The sequence below is a fragment of the Microplitis mediator genome, chromosome 2 (genome assembly GCF_029852145.1).
Source record: "Microplitis mediator isolate UGA2020A chromosome 2, iyMicMedi2.1, whole genome shotgun sequence".
Taxonomy (NCBI): Eukaryota; Metazoa; Arthropoda; class Insecta; order Hymenoptera; family Braconidae; genus Microplitis; species Microplitis mediator.
Window position 1 is genome coordinate 3,427,500 of NC_079970.1, and position 10,122 is coordinate 3,437,621.

Genomic DNA, 10,122 nt, shown 5'->3' on the forward strand with positions numbered 1-10,122 from the left:
TGATTCTCCATGTTGATTTCCTAATCGATTTCACTTAAATCTAGTCAATTTATTAATTTTTTCTTTTTAAATCAGAAGGCAGGTAAATTTTTTATTTACAAAATATATGTAATAAATTTTATTAATAATAATTTTTTTATATTGAAAACAGTAAATTCAATAAAACTTTATTTTATTTTATATGTATATATAAATTATATATACATATTCATAAAAAAAATATCTAATACATGTATTTTAAATTCCTAATTTTTCTTTCTTCTTTTTTCCTTTTCCTTTTTTTCTCTTCTCTTTGTTCTGAAAGCAAAAAAAAATTATAATTAAGTCATGAAATTTATATAAAATTGATAGTACGTATTTTAATAGAGGACAGAATTTAATTTTTTTGTTCGATCTTTTGTATTATAAATTAAATCAGTTAATAAAATATCAATAGTTGGATCTTTTACTTTAATTATCTATACTATTGAGAGAATAAGGAAAATTTTGTTCCAGCCATATCTATATGATAAAATAAGTTAATGTTACATTTAGAAAGGTCTTGATTTGAATTAGTGCCTTTTGGTAGTTCAAACTCTTTTTTGCTGCTAAGCATTGAGATGAATCAACTTATCTATCATTTGAATAATATTTAAATTACGCGGGAAATGATGATCGTACTTAGTTTCTTTAAATAAATTAATATTTTAATTATTCTGTCACTAAATATGACTAAATATATATAATTATTATATATATACATATATATATATAATTAAGAGAAAATGAGAAAAATTTAGTCTATGTCATGTCTCCTATGATAATAAAAATTAAACAGATTTAATTTTAAAAAATTCGACCGTGTAGATTTTTTTTAAATCCCATGATTACACAATCACCGCAATCAATAAGTTTGCGAGTTAATGATGAGATTTGTCTCATTAAATTTAAATGCTCATAGAAATGAACAAAAGATTCTCGAGTACAGATTTTAATAAACAGTTAAATTCAAATCATATTCAATAAATTTGGTAGTAATACTCGGGCAGGCACGTAGTGACTGCAGGTTGCTTATAAATAAATAATACAGTACCTGTTGTTGCATAAACGGCGCGGATTTAGCAGTATTAGTTTTGCTACCACCTTGAAAGCTGCTGAAGTCAACTTCTTTGTAATTAAAATTTTTCTTAGGCAGCATACCCTTTTGTTCCAGTTCTTGGCGATTTGCAGATTTCTGTGCTTTCCGCTTCAAGCTAAAAAAAAATTATAGTATTAATTACCAAATAAAACTTAATTGTCACCAACAATTATGATTACAAATTAATGCCAATAAAAAACAACTCACTTTGAATTAGAGAAAGCAGTTAATCCCTTAACAGAATCACCAGAATTATTTACCGAATTATTCATCGCTTTTTTCTGTTTCTTAGATAATTTAGGAGATTTTTTCTGGTGACAATCCTCATCATCATCATCACCATCGCTACCATTCCTCTGACGTTTTTTCAAAGGATTAACTACAACTTTACCAGTACTAGCAGGTGCCGGATTCGTGTAATCAAACGTCTTCTCAGCTTTAACATTTTTTTCATCAGTTTCAATGTCCCGTTTTCTTTTTTTCGTACCAGGTATCGAGCTCAGTGGTACCTGAAGATTATCCTTAGACTCCTTGGCGGCTTTCTTTTCTTGTTTCGCATTAGCAACATTCAAGAAATGTTCACGAACACGCTCTATGTGCTTGGCAGTATCTTCAGTATCCTCATCAGCTAGTCTCTTCTCAACTTCCGCTTTTCGTTTCTCCTCAGCTTCCTTCCTCTTACGTTCCTCTTCTTCCAGCGCCGCAATCATGGGTATCACAAGCTTGTACCTCTGGAACGGGCTGACAAATAATTTCTTAGCTTTCAAAAGTTTTGCTTTGGTACTCGTGGAGCCTTCGTCGTCAGAATTAACCGGACTATCAAAAACAGTAACTTGATGTTTCACTTTATTATTTTTTTTTGATGATTTTAAATTTAATATGCTACTGGTATCAATACTACCGCCTTCGTTATCATCATCATCATCATCATCATTAATAAGACAGGGTAAATTTGCTTGAACTTCATCTCCACTCATGTTGTCATGCGGCGACCACATCCAGATGTCAGAATCAGCAGCCTGATTATTTAAATTAACTCGCGGTCTTATTTCTTGCTGCAGCACAAGTTTAATCAGCGGCTGCTCCCTCGCTTTAAGAATCAGCTTATGAAGTTTCAATAAATTCTGTCTCACTAATGGCGGAATAGGATTGCAGCAGGCAAGTATACCCTGCATTTCACGCGGCAACGTCTCAGCGATATTGAGCAGCATGTGGTTCGGCAGGACATAACCAGTACTGTCGTCTTCTTGCCTCGCTGTAGCGTCTCTCCACATGAACAGTTCCTTCAGTGCATACAACTGCTTGTTGTTGAACATCTTCTGGCTCTTCCGGTACATATTCATGCAGCTGGTCTCATCACAAAGCGGTTTCTCGTAGATCTTCTTACAAATATCAACACCTCGGTCATAGACAGCTTTTATGATATTGGTCTGGCCGTTTGCGGAATCAATCAAAGCATTTTGCAAAATGTCTTTGATGTAGAGTAAGTAGTGGGTGTCTTCGCGCGCATATTTAATTAATTCTTTGGGCAGGGGCCGGATCCGCCAGTCCGCAAGCTGGAAGTGTTTGTTCGGGTCGACGTTGCAGTGAGTCTTCAACAGATAAGCCAAGCTGAGGTAGGGCAAGTTCAAGTGTTTGGCTGCTTGGTGAGTGTCGAACATGTTGACGATGTAGAGCGACAAGTCGCGTTGGAGCCACTGGACGTCTAGGTCTGCTCCGTGAAATACTTTCAATACTGATGGTTTCGTGAATATTTCGTTCAAAATATGTAACTCTGATCGCAATGACAGAGTGTCCACTAGATAATCAGTGTCTCTTGTTGATATTTGCATGAGACAAGTGATCCCCAAGAATGAACGGTAGGAATGATGCTCTAAATCAATCGCTATCTCGTCATATTTCTCTAGATCCTTGAGCATTATCTGCAAATCCTCGGGTTTCTCAATCATTATCAGAGGAGTTTCATCGAGCGGCTTATACTTGACCGATTTTGTTTTTACCAACTGTTTTTCTGGAGGTGAAAATCTATCGAGTTCAAAATCGTAGGGATGGCAAAAGACTTGACCATTCTCGCCGTCGATCAAATAAATTCCGAGTGGCTTTAAACTGTTGGGTTTGTCTTTTATTCGCGGCTCCCAGGGCTTTGAACTGTTGTCAATTTTATCTTTGAAAGACAACTGAGGTCGCTGGACATTTTTAGCTGCGAGCAGTCTTATTGCCTGGGCATTTGTCGTGTCTGAAGTCTTGGGGCTCGGAGTTGAGGTAGATGTGTTCCAAGACCCGCAGCTATTTTTCGTGGAGGTCACTATCAACTCGACACCAGGGTTTCTTTTTATTCCCGCCTCTTCGTCCAGCAGAGCACTCGTGCGGTCCAACAGAATGTCATTAGTGTCTATCAGTAGTTTAAATTTCTCTTCAGTGTCGCGAGCTGTCATACTGCCAGCGACTCCAGTCCTCGCTACGATCATCTGCATTAATTCCTCAATCTTTTTAGTCTGTTTCACTCTGAAGCTTTTGAATGCCGAAAAACACGAGTAGTATTGGAAGTTCTCTCCCTTGGGCAAACTGTTCGATGCCTTGATTCCATTTCCCACGCTACTGAATCCCGCCTAAAATGTAATTGTCTTTATTATAAAGTAAATTAAAAAAAAAAAACTACAACTACTATCACTATCACTGTAAATAAAATGAAGTTAGTCTATAACCTGAACCACGTGGAAAATTATTTTTCTTACCTTGACATAGTCATCAAAACTTTCAAATTCAGGAAGTAATTTTTCCACAGTTTTAGGAGTCTGTGAATTTTTTTCACTTTGCTCGTCATTTAATAATTTTTCTTTTTCATTTTCCCCCATTTTTATATTTTTCTAGGTTAATTAAGTAATCAAGTCGTGAACCTAAAAATATGAATCACATATTGTATTTGTAGGAGTTTTAGTTTTTAAAAATCTTGATGACGACACAGATGTCAGCACAAGCTGGTCAGTAAATTTAAAAATTTTGAATTTTAATTTTTAGGTAACAGAAAAATTTAAATGACCGACTGATGAAATTTTTCATGACAGTCAATAGTATATAAGTATGTTAGTATATAAATTATATATAAATATAAATATAATTGTATGTTATCTGTAGATATTGTATTTGATCGAGGTGCTGGTACTGGTGGCATCAACGTGCGGCTTACACGTGGGCAGCAGTCATTAGTGAATTTAATTTAAACGGTTGAAGAAACAATACGATACAATACAATACAATACAACAAAAAAAATTTATATCACCTTATCTTCAGTAGTTTAACTCATTCTAGCTCGGGTGCCACATGTACATTAAAAATTTTTTATTGCAAATATTTATTATTTAAATTATTAATTTATTCAAAAATTTAAAAAATTATTCTGTCAAAATGCGGGTAAATATTTTTATGTTAATTTTGTGTTTTGTCGCAACAAATGCACAGTATGATTTTGACAACGGCGAAGTTTATGCTCACGAATTGAAATGCGTTGGTAAGAAATTGATTATTATTTGAAATTTGATGTTTAAATTTAAAAAGTTTTTTGTAAATTCAGTTTGTAGGGCAACTGTCAAAGAAATAGAAAATGCTTTAGGACAAATAGATCCCGCTCAACAAATTGAAGTTGGAAGTCGTATTGATGCTCAGGGTAATATGATTAAAAAAAAGGTAATTTAATAATAATAATAATTTATTAATTATAAAAAAGTATACTATTATTTATTGAATTTTTACTCGTCCATTTTATTTTAATTTTTAGTTTTAGTTTTGTTATTAATTTTAAATAAATTTAATTTTTATTCAGATGAATAAAAAATTCAAAATTACGCAAGCAATTGCCCGCCCAGTCATTCTTAATTTAACAAAATGATATCTTTAAATTTTAAGGGCATTATCACAGTGCCACCCACTTTTTAAAAATATGCAATGACTCAACTGTCATCAGTGTATAAAAATTTAATCGATTAATTAAAAATAATTAAAACATTAATTGAAAAAAAAACAATTCCGTTGAGATACAGATTTAAAAAATAATTACTTACAGTTGACATCAATTTGGAGTCAAACGACTTGCTAAATAAATTTCAGTAAAATCTTCATGTCAATTTTATAATTCGAACAACTGTAAGTAATTTTTTAAAATTCTATACCTCAGTAAAATTTCAACTTTGTTTTTTTTTTTCAATTAATGCTTTAATTCTTTTTAAATTAATTGACAAAATTTTCATTCTCTTATGACAGTCATTGAAAATTTTTAAAAGTGGGCGGCACTGTCAGATAATGGCCTCAAAATAACATTTTTTTTTAGGTACCAATGATTAAATCAGAAACTCATTTTTCTGAACTATTGGAGAACGTTTGCGTTAAATTAGACGACTATGTGCGTGCCAGATATAAATCTAATGGAAAGCTGACGATATTTAATTTAATATCCCCAACTGGAGGTATGAATCCTGACATGAGTAAAGTCAAAATTGTCCAGGACAGTGACCTTAATAAAAGTCTGCGATTTACCGTAAGTATTATGACTCCAGTATAATAAATAATTTTAATAATACATAAATAATTAATTTCCTAAATTTTAGTGTGAAGAAATAATTGTCGAGAATGAGGATTACATAGCAGGTATTTTCAAAAAGGGAAGTTCTGATGCTGTTAATGAAATCTGTACACGATCACTGGATCTTTGTGAAGATTATGAGTCTGATGATCAACCCGATGATACTGAAAATTTCGACGAGTATGATAATGATCACAACGATGAACTCTGATTGATTTTCTTATTTTACTCGAAGTATATTCATATTTTTAGCCGCAATAATAATTACCTCTGATAGTTGATTATTTTTAAAATAATTATCAGAGATTAAAAGTAAGGAATGTATTTTTATATAAAAAGAAATTTACATAAAAATGAACGAATTAAATGTAAAAGTTTTTTTAATGAAATGAAATTTAATTAATTGTTTAAATAATTGATCTATTTAAATTATTTTAAAGTAAAAAAAAAATCTATTCTTCCTTTTGCTTCTTCTCTGATTTGAACTTCGATAATATCGATTTTACTGCATTGCTAACTTTGTCTTTCCATCCTTCTTTACTATTTGTTTTCAAAACAAGTCTTTTAGTTGAAATATTATGCAAGGGACCGAATGCAAGTGCAACTGCAGTGCATGCTAAGCAAATAACATTGTAGGGCATACTGAAATCAGGAGTTGGTAAGCTGATTAAAATTGTTTCTGTTCGTAATTGAACCAAGTAGCCATCGCGTGATGCATTGAAGCTGTAAACAAAAAACGTACTTTTAATTACACGTTTTTATAGAACGTTGATTAAAATTTAATCGCCATTGTTAGGATTTTAATTGCTAACTGACCTTGAGGTAATTGTACTTCCGTCAACAGGCAGCCCTGTGTAATTTCTAGCTATTGGTAATAATGCAGTGATTATGGCTGGGCCCATATAAAAACCGTGATTAGCATCAGGCGGGTACTCTTGCCATTTTAAAAATAGATATTCCATTTGAATCGAAAATTTAGTTACTGAATGAGGCGGCAATCGAATTATTAACTCGAGGTAATACGGCTGCTGACGTTCTCTACCAGGTAAATATCGAAGAAGTACTGAAAAAAAAAATGAGTTCATTTTTTTATTATCCACTGATATGCCGAATTTAATTAGAGTCTAAAACTTTAATTATTTTTTTAAAAATAATTTCTGGAAGTTTTTATTTCAATTGAATTTCTATTTTATTTCGGGTAAAAAAAATTCAAGCCAAAATAATTCTTAATTTTTTCAACCGAAAAGTCGCTGACAAAAAGCCCAGACTCAATTTATCAGCCAATTTATTAAGAATAATAAAATATACCTAAGTTTCCGGCCAACTTTCGGCCTTTTCCAATAAAATTCTATGGCTTCGGCATCAGTTGGCTTGAATATTTTCACCCGAGACTTGGTGGATAAAAAAATACTTACATGGTTTTATAATTTCATTACCACGCGTAATTTTCATGGTATGTAAATAAACAGATAAATACCAGGGGATATTTTCAAGTAAAATTACATCAATTGGTTGCCAGTGGTTATTAAATAATTTAGTAACTAGACTGCCTTTTTCTTGACCATATCCTAAAAAAAAATTGACCCAGTCTTATCAATAAATTTTTCAAAAGACAAATAATAAATAATACATACCGATAATGTATCTGTTGGCAGAAAGAATGGACGGATAATTAATAAAATTAGTTCGTAGTTTATTATGTATGGCGGCGATGTTAAAAATTCCTCTGGCAGTATGTACTCTGTTGTCGTAGACGGCTATTTTATCTTGCTGTCCACCTCGGAGACTGAGAATCGTCGCAGTCGGTGGAGGTGTCAGTTGATAAGTATGAACAGTTTTATTAGTAGATGTGTCAATGTAGATATTACTCAGGGTGGCCAGAGGACAAACCCCTTGTAGACCCATGCCAAAGAGTTTTCTCAGCGACCAGTCCTGATTTTCATCAGCCATTGCGTCGTACACCAGCGATATCGTTTGCCGCAGCTCTAGAGACGACAGCGTGCATGATGGGTTGCGACAGACTGTACGGAAATGGATACCTATTGAATGGTAATTTGTGTTGTGGATATAAGCTGAGTTTAGTAATGTCGCCAGACCCTTCTGTAACAGTTAATTATTTTATTTTTAAGTTCCTGGATAGGATAAATAAGTCATTTTCGTTACAATTAATTAACTAATTGGTACCTTGGAATCACATGGTAACAATTTTTTAAATGGTGTTAAATTTTCCGTGCAAACAATTTCGCGTGGTAGTGACGAGTATCTCAAGTGACTAGAATTCGGTGATTTTTCATGGACACCCGTCGGTCGGAAACTATACTCTGGTGATAAACTGTTTGATGGATCAACAAAATTGAGAGAAGCGCATAATAATCCTGATAATGCATTTGTTAGGCCCTTCCAAGCTTCGTTGACGCTATAAATATAATAAATATATAAATCTTGTGGAGAAGGAATGGACTAGGATCAGGTGTGGTAGCCTAGGAAGAACGCAGTGCAAGGGGTTCAAGATACGCAGTGCAGTGGAGGAAGAACTTCAGTTATATCTGGTCCTGTCTAGTAATAAGAGGGAAAATAAGGGATGAGACAGTGGAGGCGATGGACAAGTGGAGCTCTGGAAATAAATGCGCTAAGTAGGGAGTCAGTGAAGGCGATTGTGAAATTTGTAAAGGAGTATGAGCAATAACTGATAAGAAAAAGCGGAAAAAAATGAAGAAGATTGAAGATAGTCAAAAGAAAATGAGGAAGTTAAGGAAATTAATATATAAAAATATAAAGATATAGTCTGTAAACAACTTGTAGTTGAACAGTGAAGGAAATAAATATATAAATCTTGTGGTAAATGTAATTATGAAGTGTATAAATGACTATAAAACTAACTCTTGAACGTCTTCATTGAACCAAGCCCATATTTCAGCACCAGCACCAGCGTCATAAACTGGATATCCCCATTTCTGATACTTCCACAGTCCAGAGGTCAAACTAATATGCAATTCATCAACATTGTGTCGTGCTATCAAAACTGCTAGACCTCTTGGAAATAAATGGGAGTGATGAACTGTTGGGTGTAAATAAATAAATAAATATTGAATAATAAATATTAGAGCAGAGTAATTGTTTTATTTTTTTACGTACGATGCTCTGGATCCTTTGGTATATGCCATAGAGTTGTAAATTGAAAATAAGCGTACACATGACCACTTGGCAGTGGTTTTATAAATAATTCTTCGTCGAATGAATCATTGTAGTAATTATTACTAAAGGCCGATGAGTTTTGTAGTAAATAAATAAAAATAATTATAAATATATGTCGTATCATTTTTATTAATTAATACTTAAATAATTATTTAATTATTTACATAATTATTATGCGGTAGACTTGTAGACACGTTGTAAACAAATTTTGTTTTTTTTTTTTGGCAATAAAAGGGACAAAAAAAACTAAGGCGAGATATGAGCGCTCTCTTGTGATTAGATTTGTAATTATTTTATTTATCAACAGTTGGTATCATAGAAGTCTACGTAATTAATTTTATAATCAATTAAATTATATGTAATTATTTATGTGATTTGCTACCAGTAGCAATAAACAAAAATTTTGAATTAAAATTCCCGCCTGTCAGCTGGCGAAAGATCAGAGTTCGATTCCGTCTGACAGATTCATCATTTTCTTTCATATAAAAAAATATTTTTTAAAAATTTGAATATATTTTTATAATTATAAAATGTTAAAATTTAAAATTTAAAACGAAAATGTCAAAATAAAATTACATGCAATTTTTAAAAATTTAATTTCCATCAGAACGAATTTATTTTATTTTCTCTAAAAAAAAAAGTAATAAAATATTTTCTTACATCTAGAAGTTTTCCCAAATATGGCCACCATAATTTATATAGAAATAGTTATTTTATTAGAATAATAAATTTAAAAAATACATCAATAATTTATAAGAGGAAGGTATTTTTGTAATCCTAAAAAAAACATTATTTACGTTTTATTCAAATATTTTATTTACATCTAGATGCTCTCATACATTCAGATGTCATAAATTTAAAATGATAAGAATATTATAATAAATAAATAAAAAAAATAAAAATAAAAGGATTAAATATTTAACGCGATTGAGTTAATTGTAATTTAAATTAAATTTATAAAATGAACAAAAATAAAAAATAAAAACAATTATTAGTTCTATTTTATATTGACACATTTTGATCTTACAAATCCTTTACCTCTCTAAATAAATATATAATATTTAAAACTTGTATTTATTTTTTTTTTCATAAATTATCATGACTATCTGCACACGTATTGTTAATTGCAACTCAATAATTTGTACCTTCATTATTTAATTAATAAAATATAAATTGTCTTATTAAATAGAAAAAAAAAGAAAACAAAAATTATTTACTTAATTATCGATAATT

The 10,122-nt window shown here is 31.5% G+C and overlaps 3 protein-coding genes across 3 annotated transcripts; 1 reads left to right on the plus strand and 2 right to left on the minus strand.

The window, feature by feature from the left end:
• Positions 1-84: 84 nt before the first annotated feature.
• Positions 85-4,050, minus strand: LOC130663077 (exosome component 10). Its single transcript, XM_057462141.1, has 4 exons — positions 3,853-4,050; positions 1,325-3,726; positions 1,073-1,232; positions 85-297 (listed from the first exon to the last, which is right to left on the minus strand). Exons 1-4 carry the CDS (start codon positions 3,970-3,972, stop codon positions 238-240), a joined length of 2,742 nt encoding a protein of 913 aa, XP_057318124.1. The 5' UTR covers positions 3,973-4,050; the 3' UTR covers positions 85-237.
• A 210-nt stretch (positions 4,051-4,260) lies between these two features.
• Positions 4,261-6,056, plus strand: LOC130663085 (protein seele). Its single transcript, XM_057462149.1, has 4 exons — positions 4,261-4,626; positions 4,690-4,802; positions 5,443-5,649; positions 5,720-6,056. The coding sequence occupies exons 1-4, from the start codon at positions 4,524-4,526 to the stop codon at positions 5,903-5,905; spliced, it is 609 nt and encodes a 202-aa protein (XP_057318132.1). The 5' UTR covers positions 4,261-4,523; the 3' UTR covers positions 5,906-6,056.
• LOC130663078 (GPI transamidase component PIG-T) lies at positions 6,057-9,117 on the minus strand. The gene is made up of 7 exons (XM_057462142.1): positions 8,830-9,117; positions 8,575-8,752; positions 7,879-8,110; positions 7,329-7,794; positions 7,110-7,262; positions 6,511-6,757; positions 6,057-6,417 (listed from the first exon to the last, which is right to left on the minus strand). Exons 1-7 carry the CDS (start codon positions 9,011-9,013, stop codon positions 6,147-6,149), a joined length of 1,731 nt encoding a protein of 576 aa, XP_057318125.1. The 5' UTR covers positions 9,014-9,117; the 3' UTR covers positions 6,057-6,146.
• Between the last annotated feature and the right edge of the window lie 1,005 nt (positions 9,118-10,122).

Excerpts from the sequence above, each read along its gene's own strand:
- LOC130663077 (XM_057462141.1), bottom strand. The coding sequence starts at position 3,972 with ATGGGGGAAAATGAAAAAGAAAAATTATTAAATGACGAGCAAAGTGAA. Across the intron at positions 3,727-3,852 it reads GTTTTGATGACTATGTCAAG|GCGGGATTCAGTAGCGTGGG; the intron begins GTAAGAAAAATA and ends ATTACATTTTAG. Across the intron at positions 298-1,072 it reads CGCCGTTTATGCAACAACAG|AACAAAGAGAAGAGAAAAAA; the intron begins GTACTGTATTAT and ends TTTTGCTTTCAG.
- LOC130663078 (XM_057462142.1), bottom strand. The coding sequence starts at position 9,013 with ATGATACGACATATATTTATAATTATTTTTATTTATTTACTACAAAAC. Across the intron at positions 7,795-7,878 it reads TGTTACCATGTGATTCCAAG|AAGGGTCTGGCGACATTACT; the intron begins GTACCAATTAGT and ends TAACTGTTACAG. Across the intron at positions 6,418-6,510 it reads GGAAGTACAATTACCTCAAG|CTTCAATGCATCACGCGATG; the intron begins GTCAGTTAGCAA and ends TTTTGTTTACAG.
- LOC130663085 (XM_057462149.1), top strand. The coding sequence starts at position 4,524 with ATGCGGGTAAATATTTTTATGTTAATTTTGTGTTTTGTCGCAACAAAT. Across the intron at positions 4,627-4,689 it reads TCACGAATTGAAATGCGTTG|TTTGTAGGGCAACTGTCAAA; the intron begins GTAAGAAATTGA and ends TTGTAAATTCAG. Across the intron at positions 5,650-5,719 it reads ATAAAAGTCTGCGATTTACC|TGTGAAGAAATAATTGTCGA; the intron begins GTAAGTATTATG and ends CCTAAATTTTAG.